This window comes from Oryx dammah, unplaced genomic scaffold, assembly GCF_014754425.2.
Source record: "Oryx dammah isolate SB20612 unplaced genomic scaffold, SCBI_Odam_1.1 HiC_scaffold_24, whole genome shotgun sequence".
Taxonomy (NCBI): domain Eukaryota; kingdom Metazoa; phylum Chordata; class Mammalia; order Artiodactyla; family Bovidae; genus Oryx; species Oryx dammah.
The window spans coordinates 82,206,952-82,221,170 of record NW_024070208.1 but is presented as its reverse complement, the minus strand read 5'-3'; the positions used below and the strand labels follow the sequence as shown (position 1 = coordinate 82,221,170).

The window sequence follows — 14,219 nt, the reverse complement described above, 5'->3', positions numbered from 1 at the left end:
AAAGCAACACCAAACGGTGGTTGTGACTGGTGATGGAAGTAAAGTCCAGTGCTATAAAGAGCAATATTGCACAGGACCCTAAATGTCAGGTCCCTGAATTAAATGTTAGTTCTACGAATCAAGGTAAATTGGAAGTGGTAAAACAGGAGATGGCAAGAGTGAACATTGACATTCTAGGAATCAGAGAACTAAAATGGACTGGAATGGGTGAATTTAACTCAGATGACCATGATATCTACTACTGTGGGCAGGAATCCCTTAGAAGAAATGGAGTAGCCATCATGGTCAACAAAAGAGTCTGAAATGCAGTACTTGGATGCAATCTCAAAAATGACAGAATGATCTCTGTTCATTTCCAAAGCAAACGGTTCAATATCACAGTAATTCAAGTCTATGTCCCAACCAGTAATGCTGAAGAAGCTGCAGTTGAATGGTTCTATGAAGACCTACAAGACCTTCTACTACTAACTCCCCAAAAAGATGTCCTTTTCACTATAGGGGACTGGCATGCAAAAGTAGGAAGTCAAGAAACACCTGGAGTAACAGGCGAATTTGGCCTTGGAATACGGAATGAAGCAGGGCAAAGACTAATAGAGTTTTGCCAAGAAAATGCACTGGTCATAGCAAACACCCTCTTCCAACAACACAACAGAAGACTCTACTCATGGACATCACCAGATGGTCAATACTGAAATCAGATCGATTATATTCTTTGCAGCCAAAGATGGAGAAGCTCTATACAGTCAGCAAAAACATGACCAGGAGCTGACTGTGGCTCAGATCATGAACTCCTTATTGCCAAATTCAGACTTAAATTGAAGAAAGTAGGGAAAACCATGAGACCATTCAGGTATGACCTAAATCAAATCCCTTATGATTATACAGTGGAAGTGACAAATAGATTCAAGGGACTAGATCTGATAGATAGAGTGCCTGAGGATCTATGGACGGAGGTTTGTAACATTGTATGGGAGGCAGGGATCAAGACCACCCCCATGGAAAAAAAATGCAAAAAAAGCAAAATGGCTGCCTGAGGAGGCCTTACAAATATCTGAGAAAAGAGGAGAAGCAAAAAAAAAAAAAAAAGAAAAGAAAAGAGGAGAAGCTAAAGGCAAAGAAGAAAAGGAAAGATATACCCATTTGAATGTAGAGTTCCAAAAAATAGGAAGGAGAGGTAGGAAAGCGTTCCTCAGCAATGAATGCAAAGCAATAGAGGAAAACAATAGAATGGGAAAGACTAGAGGTCTCTTCAAGAAAATTAGAGATACCAAGGGAATTTTTCATGCAAAGATGGGCTCGAGAAAGGACAGAAATGGTACGGACTGGAACATAACCATGAAAGAAGTTGAAGGAAAAAGATACAAGGATGACTATGGAAATGAAAGCTCCATAAATGATGATAGAGAAACCTTTGGAGAAGGAGCAACTCATAGACTCGGAAGAGGATGTGGAAGGAATTAGCTTATAAAAGAGAACAAACACCTCTCTAAGGGTGGAAGAAAGCCAGGGAATATTTAGGAAAAAATCGACAGTTTTTAGTAGGAGGTTGTAGGTATTGAAGCCTGAAAACTTCAGTTTTCTCAGAAAAGCTGAACGCAAGACCAACCTCTGAAAAGAATATTAACTCTGGCGTGTGTGTCGTCATTTACATAAAGAGTTGAGTGATACTCATATGTTCTGCCCAGTTCCTACTGGAAACTAAGGCGTATCATGAACTGCTGGGCTTTAGCTCATTTTCTAGGGAGAAATAAAATGTCACGAAATGGCAGGGTACCCTGTGTTCTAATATTTAACAGATCAAAGTGATGGAAAGGGTAATTTATAATTAAACAAATATAGAAAACTGGGTACTAAGATTTAACCTGGAAATAGTCTAAGTAATGAATGAATGAAGTCTTGGAATGATTTAATTTTGGTCTATCAACTTGGCCAGGCTCTCCAGGCGGTACAGTGGTGACGAATCCTCCTGCCACTGGAGACGCAAGAGACAGAGGTTTAGTCCCTGGGTCAGGGAGATCTCTGGAGGAGAAAAGGGCAATCCGCTCTAGTATTCTTGCCTGGAAACTTCCATGGACAGAGGAGCCTGGCAGGCTACAGTCCATGGGGTCACGACTGAGCACAGCACACACTGGCTTCAGCCACCTAACGCGGAGCAGGCAGTATGTGTTTTGAAACATCACTTGTTATTTCAGTGACAGGGGAGCCGCTGGGTTCCAGTGGTTGCCCGTTAAAATGATCTAGTCCCGCTTTCCCCATTGAACAGTGTGTGATGTACTACCTCCTGCAGGCAGAGACACTGCTCACATGAGATATGCAAACGCCAAAGGCCAAGGGTGGAGGAATCAGCCCTCTGTTACCGGAGTGACACAATGACAGTCTGCTGCTGCTGCTGCTAAGTCGCTTCAGTCGTGTCCGACTCTGCGGGACCCCATAGACGGCAGCCCACCAGGCTCCCCCGTCCCTGGGATTCTCCAGGCAAGAACACTGCAGTGGGTTGCCATTGCCTTCTCCACAGTGATAGTATACGCTTACTGAAACACTACTGTTTCATTATTACTGAAACAAGTATAGTATTAGTCTCACTCACTAAATGACTATCCATGTGCTGGTATCTCCTACACTTCATGATTTCAGGGAATGAAAATATATTGCAAGATATCCTGGGAAAATTTTAACAGTAAGGATTCAGCAATTCAACATTCCCTGTCATCCCTTGAAAAAGAAAACTATTAAATAACGCTTTATCCTCAGTTATCTATTAGTCATTTCTTGACATTATGTATAATAGACACTCTTTAGAGTAAGGTTTATTAAACAGATCCAAGACAAGTGAAGAATCAAAGCTTTTCCTCCCCAAGATAAAAAAATCTGAGATGACTATTCAGGAGAATAGGTAATCATTTTCCCCCAATAGAAGCATCTTATACAGTGCTTAACTCAAATTATTTTCCATTTAAAATGATTAACTGCTTTAAAAAATAATTTGTTTCTTATGGTTCAAAATGCAATGGGCTGCTAAAATGGACAGGCTGGTCACAGTTTTAGGATTGCTAATACGACAGAGCAGCTTAGCAACTGTGGCCACAGCAAAAAATTAAATGTGAAAATTCAGATCTAGCATGCCTCAGATAAATGCAACCCTGTAATCCAAAGTCATGTCAGCAAAGAAGTGGACACTGAGCAACGCTATTAAGACACCATGGTACAAAACAGCACAGAAAAGTCTATTGTTCCTCTCTCCACAGACAAGAGGCAGAGCAGATTCTAACACTTACAAGTATACATTCAAGCCATAGACGCACTAATAAGATATGCCATAAATCAGATGTGTATGCAGACGGTGACTGAAGCCCCGGAATTAAAAGACGCCTACTCCTCAGAAGAAAAGCTATGACCAACCTAGAGAGCATATTCAAAAGCAGAGACATTACTTTGCCTACTAAGGTCCGTCTAGTCAAGGCTATGGTTTTTCCAGTAGTCATGTATGGATGTGAGTGTTGGACTGTGAAGAAGGCTGAGCGCCGAAGAATTGATGCTTTTGAACTGTGGTGTTGGAGAAGACTCTTGAGAGACCCTTGTCCAACCAGTCCATTCTGAAGGAGATCAGCCCTGGGTGTTCTTTGGAAGGAATGATGCTAAAGCTGAAGCTCCAGTACTTTGGCCACCTCATGCGAAGAGTTGACTCATTGGAAAAGACTCTGATGCTGGGAGGGATTGGGCCAGGAGAAGAAGCAGACGACAGAGGATGAGATGGCTGGATGGCATCACTGACTCGATGAACGCGAGTCTGAGTGAACTCCGGGAGTTGGTGATGGACAGGGAGGCCTGGCGTGCTGCGATTCATGGGGTCGCAAAGAGTCGGACACGACTGAGCGACTGAACTGAACTGAACTGAACTGAACTGAACAGAGAAGTTTCTTAAAGTCTGGGAAACAGCAAATCACTATGGACTTATTTTAAAAGAAGTCATTTAATGTGCTGATGATTGTAGCAGCAAGTGGGAGAAAATGCCAAAGAACAGGGGAATACAATAAGAGAGCCCCAAAAGGGGTGTCGAGAAATCCTTCTCATCAAAATGGAGCTATCACGGAGTCTGACAATGACATGAAGAGGGTGTCCCCAGTCGAGACAACAGTTTAGTCCTTCTTCAGATTGTCATTCTTTTTCTGAACAAGAATTTGGGAAATGGCATTGGTGCCAGAGCTTCTTGATTTTCCTTGGAAGATACTGTTTAACCTCAACAGGAACAAGGCTCACATATATTTCCTCAGATATGCAAAAACTCACACGGAAAACCTAACTAATTTGCCACTATGTGTCTAACTTATTTCTGTAATTATTGTGTACCTTCTATATTGACACCAAAGGTACCAGTTCTTGCTCCGGTTATAATCATGCTTCATCCCTGCCCTCAGGGTGGTCGGGGTGATTTTCTACTTCTGGTCCATCAGTGATATTTCTGACAGCCACGCTGCTCGAGACCAGTCTCCATATGCTGAAGGGGAGTCTTCTGCATGCGGTTACAGTTGCTGCACCTTCAAATCACAACCCTGCCATTATCGAGCCCTTCCCCTGGCTGTCCGTAAAAGTTTAAATTGTCAGCATCATATGAGATGACTAGACCAAGACTAAATGCAGACTCTGTGAAGAAGTCAGATCCTCCTACCGTTTTCCATCAGAAGTAAGAAATAGATATTCCAGAATGAAGGCAGGAAGGAAATCCTGGCAGGCAGTGAAATAAGGGCTGACAAGCTCTCTGAACTCAAGAAAGTCTTCATCCAGCAGTATACATTGAGGAAATGAGAGAAGGATTTTAAGAATCCAAGCACAGTCACATGAATATGGGGTTCTCAGAATAACCATAGGCATTCTGCGTGAATGAAACAGAAATAGAAAGCCTATTCTGGCAAAGGTTTGGCGTAACTAATCACAATCAGAGAAAATAATTGGAGACAGGGCTTGAAAAAGTGACTGAATCTCTCAACTAATATTCAGGAAAAAAATAAATTGAAACATAGGAAAACCGGAAAAGCTATGAATCTAACTTTCTATCTTATTTTTATAAAATCAAAGTTCAACATCACTCAAGTCATTCAGTGGTTGAACTTTCAAACAAAAAAATATATATATATATATAAAAGAATGTCCTGGCAGTCTAGTGGTTGGGATGCCATGCTCCCAGTGCAGAAGGCGTGAGTTCGATCCTTGATCTGGGAAGCAAGATGCCACATGCCTTGCATCCAAAACAAATAAATAAGCATGGGAAAATGAGGAATAAATGATTTCTAAAAAGTTAGCCTGCTCTTCTATGAGTACAGATAATTCTAAACAGTTCACAGTTGATGATTTCATAATGTCACTTGAAAGGTCACATAATTCTCTTCTGAGATGAGTCTTAAATTTTCCTATAATAATAAGCAACTAAGCAAAACCCACAGTCTTTATGCTGACGTGCTAGAGCAGGTCCTCTTAGGCTATGTTTCTGTAAAATGAAGACTTGTTCTTATCAATGAGCCAAGTGCCTTACTGTGTGCTTTCCTGTAGAGTCCGAGCCCTCCAAATGATTCTATTTCAAGCTCAACTCCTTATTTCCTTTATCTTTTTAAATTTATTTATTATAGCCGCCACATTCCAGGATTTGAAAGGAACACATTTCCAGTGACATACACTTCTACTATAAAAACAAAAATATATGTATATAAATTCTTGAGGGACAAATTAGACAAAACTAGGCCAAATTAAACCTCTTACAAGATTAAGGACGTCTCCAGTCATAGTCTTCATCCTAAAATGCTTCTGCTTATGATCTTAAAAAGGGAGAAGAAAGCGGTGTGGTAGGATTGTGTTTTCTCAAAGGATGTGTTCAAGTCCTAACCCTAAAATCTGTGACAGATCTTATATGGAAATAAGGTCTTTGCAGATCAAGGTGAGATGAGGCTGTTAAGGTAGACACTAAACCCTATGACTGATGTCTTTATAAAGGGGTATTTGGATGCAGAGATATAGGAACAAAGGTCCTATGATAATGGAGCTAGAGAGTGGAGCATCTCTAAACAAAGAACACCAAGGATTCCAAGGGGTCTCTAGAAGCTAGGGGAACCCACAGAAGAATTCTTCCCTAGAGCTCACAGAGGCAATGCTTACAGCATTGCCAACATCTTGATGTTAGACTTCTGGTCTTCAAAATGCAGGACAATATGGTTCTTTTATATTTAGCCATCAAGCGTGCGGCTATTGGTTAGGGCAGGCACCAAGACCCATGGGAAAAAGGATCAACTTCGGACAACGATCTTGGGTTCAAATCTATACTGTGTTTTCTGGACTATGGCAGCTTGCTTAATATCTTTGAGTACCAATTTGCTTGCATGTGAAATCTTGGGGGCTTCTGTAAAAAGCCAGGTACATAATAGAAAATCACTAAGGAATTATATGATTTTTATAAATACAGCACAAAAGCAAAATCATTCATTGTTACTCTTATATTCTAGTATGCATTCAAACAATGCTGCATAATTTCTTAAAATCTTTGTCAGAGATAAACCAGTCAGAACGGATTCCAATTCTAAAATAATTACAGTATGTGTAAGGATCCATGTCTATGTCTGAGCTATAACTGAAGACAATGACAGCAAAATAATTCCAGTGATTTTATATTTAAAGTTTTCACTTTCCTGTAAACACAAATGTTGTAGATACCTCTTTGCTAGATTTTAACAAGAGAAGAAGATTCAACATAAACCATATATCCTTACTATCATATGCCCAGTTTGGCTGAACATTAGGAAAATGAATTGAGAGAGAAGACAACAATCATCAAACTATTTAGTTAGCTCTGACTTGTGAGGTATCAAGGCATACAGTTTCCAAGAAAAAGGTGAGAGGAGTTCAATTTGGTATGATATCTACACAAATTGTTTTACTAACTATACAGTGACCCACAACATCAGTCTCTTAACTATCTTATAATTCCAGGCAAATAAGTGCTGACATAAACACCTACTTTTTCTCACCTGAAGTATCACATACTATGAAAGAGTATTAGTTAAGTATGTAGACTTTTCTACGTCTGGATACTTAGTTAAGTATCCAGACTTCTCTATGCCATCAAATCTCTTCAATGGTAACAAACTGAGTCGCTTGACTTACTAATATAAGCAGCAGGACAACGTCAGGGTTGTCACACACACAGGCCATGTGCATCGGTGTCCAAAAGTCTTCATCCTGGTGGTTGACATTGGCCCCTCTGTCAATCAGGATCTCTGCGATGAAGACATTATCATACCGAGCACACTAAAAGAAAAAAAAAAAGAAAGAAAGAGAAAAGGAAAATATACTATTGCCATAAATCATGATAGGCTTATTCTTATTCCAAATTTCTTTTCTACATACAGAAAACTTTAGTGCCAATTATGGAAGTTGGGAGGTGGAGCTCAACTGGCGAGGAATTTGCTCCCCTTCTGTACTAACTTATAAGAAAAGAAGCTTATGTAAGAAAGGAAAACTGAATCTATGGAGAGTGGAAAAAAAAAAAAACTGACCAGATATTACAGAAGACAAGATTAGTAACTTGAAGGCAGTAAAAACTATATGATATGAAACAGAGAGAAAAATGACTAAATAAATGAACGGAGTATCAGTGAGTTCTAGGAAAACTTTAAACTGACTGACTGATAACCCACTAGATTGACAACATTGGAAATGGGGACTACAGGATAAATTTCTGAGATCCAACCAGTCCATGCTGAAGGAGATCAGCCCTGGGATTTCTTTGGAAGGATGATGCTAAAGTTGCAACTCCAGTACTTTGGCCACCTCATGTGAAGAGTTGACTCATTGGAAAAGACTGTGATGCTGGGAGGGGTTGGGGGCAGGAGGAGAAGGGGACAACAGAGGATGAGATGGCTGGGTGGCATCACGGACTCGATGGACGTGAGTCTGAGTGAACTCCGGGAGTTGATGATGGACAGGGAGGCCTGGCGTGCTGCGATTCATGGGGTCGCAAAGAGTCAGACACGACTGAGCGACTGAACTGAACTGACTGAAAATTAGCAGCCTAACTTTTAAGCTTCCCAGGTGGCTCAGTGGTAAAGAATCCACGTGCCAATGCAGGTTCAATCCCTGGGTCGGGAAGATCCCCTGGAGAAAGAGATGGCAACCCACTCCAGGATTCTTGCTTGGGAAATCCCATGAACCAGAGGAGCCTGGGGGGCTACAGTCCCTGGGATAGCAAATAATTGGACAAGATTGAGTGACTGAGCAGAACAGGAAAGTGAGTAAAACACTTGGAATTTAAGCTTCTAATAAAAACATAGTTCACAGTATTTTTGCATTAATTTCTTTTACTGTATAGAAACATACATGCTTTAATGTTCAAGCAATATGTAAACAGAAAGAGTTAAAAAGAGAAAGGAGATTCTGTCTCCTCTCCCATTTGGGTCACTGATAAAAAGTCCTTATCTCGTCTTCAAGATTCTCTCTGCTGTTGAAAAAGATTCTCCCCTCCCCGATCTATCTGTCTCGAGTCAAGAGAATGCACTACTCTCTAACCTGGTTTTGGCAGTTACCAATATGTCTTGAGCATATTTGCGAACCTGTTGCAGCTTGCTTTCATTATGCTCATGGGTGTGCCCAGTCACTCAGTCGTGCCTGACTCTTTACAATTCTATGGACTATAGCCACCCCCCCACCCAGGCTCCTCTGTCCACGGGATTCCCCAGGCAAGAATACTGCCGTGGGTTGCCATGTCCTTCTCCAGGGGATCTTCCCAACCCAGGGAGTGAACCCAAATTTCTTGTGGCTCCTGCATCAGCAGGCGGATTCTTTACCACTGAGCCACTTGGAATTCCACTGCTATGGACGTCTGCTGTCATAGCACGGAATCAAAAGAATTCACATTTCATACTCCAGTCAAGAGTGTTTCCTTAGAACCAAGAGCTCCTTCTCAACAGTTTATACATTAAAGGTCTTAACTTATTAATAAAACTCCATTTCAGCAAAGCCCTTTGTGACTCTGGTTTTAACTCCATACATAGCACCTTTCCTTCCAAAGAGTTAAGACTGAGTCTCTTCTATACTGCCCTCAAGAGACTAAATCCTTGGGGTGCAAAAGATTGTTACTTGTTTTCATTATTTTTCCTCTGATAGTAGCTGACACCTGCCAGAGAGTTGATTATTGAATATAAACAGGAAAATTCAGACTTACTGAAAGCTTATTAAAACATGCTAAAACTAAAGACTGTATATGATGAAAAATATTAAAACCTGTGTATCAGCTATCCAGGGCTTCCCCCGTGGCTTAGCGGTAAAGATCTGCCTGAAATGCAGGAGTCCCAGGAGATAGATGTGGGTCCAGTATTCTTGCCTGGAGAATCCCATGGACAGAGGATCCTGGTGGGTCACAGTCTATAGGGTTGCAAAGAATCAGGCACAATGGAAGCAACTAAGCCCTCAGCGTGCATCAGTTATCCACCTTTAACACGTATGGAATTATTCTTCTCCAACTTCCCTGATGGCTCAGACGGTAAAGCGTCTGTCTACAATGCGGGAGACCCAGGTTCGATCCCTGGGTTGGGAAGATCTGCTGGAGAAGGGAAATGGCAATCCACTCCAGTACTATTGCCTGGAAAATCCCATGGACAGAGGAGCCTGGTAGGCTACAGTCCACGGGGTCGCAAAGAGTCGGACACGACTGAGCGACGTTCCTTCAACTTCACAGTTACTGGGCGTTTCTAACAGAGGTCTTCCAGAAATCTCACTTAGTGGAGTTAAATAAATGAAACTGGAAAAGCTCAGCAACTTCCACAGCTTTTTCCTGATGCCCTGTACAAGCATGCAATGTCTTTCTCTCAAAGATGTTGATCTAAGAATATATAATTAGAACGTTGGTGCTGATAAAGCATCAGGACTTATAATGCAGGATACCCAAGAGGTGGAGCGAACACAGAGCTATTCACGCTTGACATTTTCAAGGGCAAAATTGCCTTTTTTGGTACCTAAGGCATTTTGAAACCCTGTAATTTTGTCTCTCTGGCAACCTGCAATTTTTTATTTGTTTTTATTTACTCAGTAACCCCAGGAAAAGGAGGTTCAGAGCTGAGCCCACGTTCCTGCAGCTGTCAAGAGGTTTTCTTACATGTATTCCAGCTTCAAAGCCTCTTCATCTTAGCCTGACAACCAAAGTCTAACAGTGCAAAGATGCAGAGTATTTGCACTGGATTCAGAGCTAATTGAGTGCTTCCTGTTCACCTCATCACCTTCATCTTCTCATTTCTTCTTTCTTCTAACTCTACCATTTCTGAATTTTTTACTCTGTTCCATGGGCCGTCTCATTAGGCAAAAATCCCTATATTCTTACAGTTCATCCATCCATCCACCCATTCCTTCATCCACCCATTTATCCTTTTAGGATGTACTGAGTACCTACTATGCATCACAGGCTAAGGATACAAATGTATCTAAGACGTCACAGTTTTTGAAAATTTACTCTAGCAGAGAGAAAAGGCATGTTCTCCACTCATTACAATCCATTATGACAAGATTCATAGCAGAAGCAAGGACCATGTGTGATGAGACCTTGGATAGAAGAGTAACTCAGTCTGACCAGGAGGGCAGAGGAGGCTTCAGAACTGACCTCTGAAGGTGGCCAAGTGATGTCATCATTTTCCTCTTTCTTATCGCCTGCTTATCCCTCGTGCAGGTCTGCTGTGATCAGTTTATTTTTTTCTCTGTCTTTTTGAAAATTCCACTCTAAATAAGACTGCTTGCATCTTAACTCGTAATATCTATCACAGCATCACATTAATTAATTAAGCAATTAAGGGGTTAATGTGGCTCCCCAACAAATCTACTGAGCACCTCTGAGTGCCAGGCTGCCCGTAAGTGCTACAGATGTGATGAAACTGGCCACGTCCGAGGCAGCCGACAGTCTGGTAAACAGAACATAATCACACTGTGCCTATAATCTGTTTGGTGGCAACTGTGTGATAAGAAAGGAGACAAACAGCCACATAAAGTTGAGCTGACTGTGGGCTGGTGGGGCTGGATTACCGTATCCTTGGGGACAAGCCCTGGGAGAGTGTTTTCAGTAGATGATTTTTGAGCAGAGACGCAAAGCAAGCAGAGGAAGGAGCCATGCGGGTTTCATCGGAAAGTGGAAGAAACAGTGAGAGCACGGGGGCCTGGGGTTGGTGGGCTCTTTAAAGGATCAGGAGGGGCAGCAGGGGTCCCTGGACACGTGGGCATGGAGCTCATCCCGTGCAGTTGGCAGGGCTCGGGGTCTTCCCTGAGCGGGAAGGGAAGGCGCTGGTTCATTCTGACGGAGGAGTGCCCCAGCCTGGATGCTCTGGGCGACACAGAATGCAGGCTGGACTCGGATGGAGCCACGGAAGTGGACGAGGAAGCTGCAGGCCCAGGGGAGAGGGCGGTTTAGAGGAAGACGGTCTATCCAGGTGAAGGGAGACGGCAGCATTCTGGCCGTATTTCAAAGGTCAGGAAAGCAGCCGCTGCTTGGCTGATTGTCAGGATGGAGTTTTATGTGCTCAATAAAGTTGGACACAGTATGTGTATATGAAGAAGTGGTCGTCCTCCTCTGCTTCTTTCTCTCTGTCTGTCAGACACACACACATAGAGTAAAAATATATTACATATTTCTCTCTTGCACTACTATTGTGAATGCAAATTGATATAGTCACAGTGGAGAAATGGAGGTCCCTTAAAAAGCTAAAAATAGAACTACCATGTGCTCCAGCAATCTCATTCTTGGAGATATACCAAGAGAAAACCATAACTGAAAAAGACATATACATCCCAATGTTCACGGCAGCACTATTTACAATAGCCAGGACATGGAAACAAACTAAATGTCCAATAACAGAGAAATGGATAAAGAAGACATGGTCCATAAATACAGTGGAATATTACTTAGCCATGAAAAGGAACAAAATTTCGTCATTTGTAGACATGGATGGACTGTCAACAATGAACTGACAAGATTTTTTTTTCCAAAGAAAAGATCTGTCTGCCACTAGTCCAGTGGAATATGCATTCTCTGAAAACTCAATCCAGGTACCACTAGGAAACTTACTGAGGAAAGACTACAGTATTTATAGATAGAAGGTCAGAGTTTAAGCTCTGGTACTAATTACTGCTGTGTGAGTTTAACTCTGTCCCTCAGCTGCTTACCTACTAAAGTACATAAGCCTAGGCCCACCCCCACAGATCTACTATGAATATAAAAAAAGTCAAACGAGATGAAAGTACTATTGATTAATATCTAACATATCAAAATCACTTTATGGTTTGAAAGTCAATTGAACACGATTCATACTTTGAACTCCTGTTCATCATAGTAAATACTTTGAGAGTATCAGCTTGAATAACATCCCCAACTCAGAGATGGGGAAAAACAAGGCTCTGTGAGCTTAGAAGTCTCCTGAAGCTTAATGGAAAGGGTACATGGATCCCATGTGATCACACAGAGGGGAAAAAAGACTGAAAGCAGCTGGCACGTGACTTACTTCCCTCCTGCTCACCTTCTGAAGGGGGGACACAGAGGGAGCGGTCAGTGCCCCCAGGAAAAGAAGGCAGGGCCAGGGTGGTCTCCTCGAGAACACACAGACTGCTGGACCTCTTGGTAAGGATGCCGGTGATATTGACCAAGAGGAGACTCTTATCTCTAGGAAGTGGTGTGCAGCATGTCCTTAGCCTATGACTGCTTGTTACAACCAAACCTGGGACCCAGAACTAATGGGCCACATGGCTCCTTGGAAATGTCACGTAAGCCAGGTAATGATGTGAGGATAAAACAGAGAGGCTCCACAGCCAAAACACCCCAGAACCCTCTCCATCTCCATCGATGCTGGAGCGAGGTGGCTTTCTGAGGATAAAACAAGGACTCCACAGCCAAAATGCTCTAGAAATCTCTCTTTCCATCTCAATCTGCACTGGAGAGAAACGGCTTACATTCTTCAGCTCTGTTCCCCATCTAGATTCTGAGTTACTGTTCTATGTGTAGTATGACTGCCTGCACCCTGGGTGCCCCCCAGGCTTTGGGAGACACAAGTTGCTCTTGCTGGCAGTGGTTCTCAACCTTGCCCATAAATTAGAATCACCTGGGGGAGCACCACCCAAAGTTCAATCGACACCCCAGAAAAGTGAAGTCAGAATCTCCAGGCTGGGCTGTCACCAGAAGGTAATGTTGGTATCTTATAGCTGCCAGGTGACTCTAGGAGGCAACCAGGCTCAGATCCAGCCCAGGTTAGAGAGCTTCCATCTGATCGATGCGTGACCTCCCATAACATGGTTTGTGCTGAGTGAAGAAATACAGCATTTTTAAAATATTGGTACACAATTATAAACTAGGCTTTTATATTAATCTGGGCATTTTTTCAAAATCATGTCTTATGCTTAAAATTAGTCCTAAAGACCACTAAGCTGAATAATTATTGACATCTCTGTTTACTTAACTTTTGCCCTTAACTGAACCAGCAAAAATTTCTTGCATGTGAAACGGCTATATTTATTTGTTTATGTGGTTATTTACTTGTTTATTCACTTAATCGTTCCCTGCTTGCTTCCACAAGAATGTAGTAAAGTTTTATTCACATTTATATTATCCAGGCCATGAGCAGAGAATTGTAAAAGCTCAATGGGACAAGAAAGTCAATAAAAGAAAGGATGGCTGCCTAATGCTCAATAATTAATACAGTATTATTCTGCTTATTTGTTGAATATGATTCGTGTTCAAAAGGATCTTCTTTAATGCAGATACGCAAACTCCATTCACTGAAGATTAGCTGGCTCAACGGTAAAGAAGCCGTGTCTCCCTATTTCTGACCAACAATACGGTTCTCTAGGCCATATATTTTATCACTCAGAACCGTTCAATTTAGCCTTGTATTATATATATATATATATATATATATTTCACCCTGGTTTGGGAAGATCCCTGGAGAAGGGAAAAGCTACCCACTCCGGTATTCTGGCCTGGAGAAGTCCATGGTATGTATAGTCCATGGGGTCACAAAGAGTCGGACACGACTGAGTGACTTTCAATAACTCACTACTGAGAGAGAGGGGGAGAGAGAGAGAGAGAGAGAGAAAGAGACAGAGAGGGAGAGAAAGAAAGAGAGGGGAAGAGAAAGAGAGAGAGAGGAAGAGAAAGAGAGAGAGAGGGAGAGAAAGAGAGAGAGAGAGAGGAAGAGAGAGAGAGGAAGGGGGGG

At 42.1% G+C, this 14,219-nt stretch overlaps 1 protein-coding gene across 1 annotated transcript in view; it reads right to left on the bottom strand.

The window, feature by feature from the left end:
- Positions 1–14,219, bottom strand: part of MYO16 (myosin XVI) — a 389,767-nt gene that overhangs the window by 338,828 nt on the left and 36,720 nt on the right. The window contains exon 3 of the mRNA XM_040267295.1: positions 7,147–7,290. Within this exon, the coding sequence (XP_040123229.1) occupies positions 7,147–7,290 (144 nt within the window). The remainder of the gene's footprint in view (positions 1–7,146; positions 7,291–14,219) is intronic.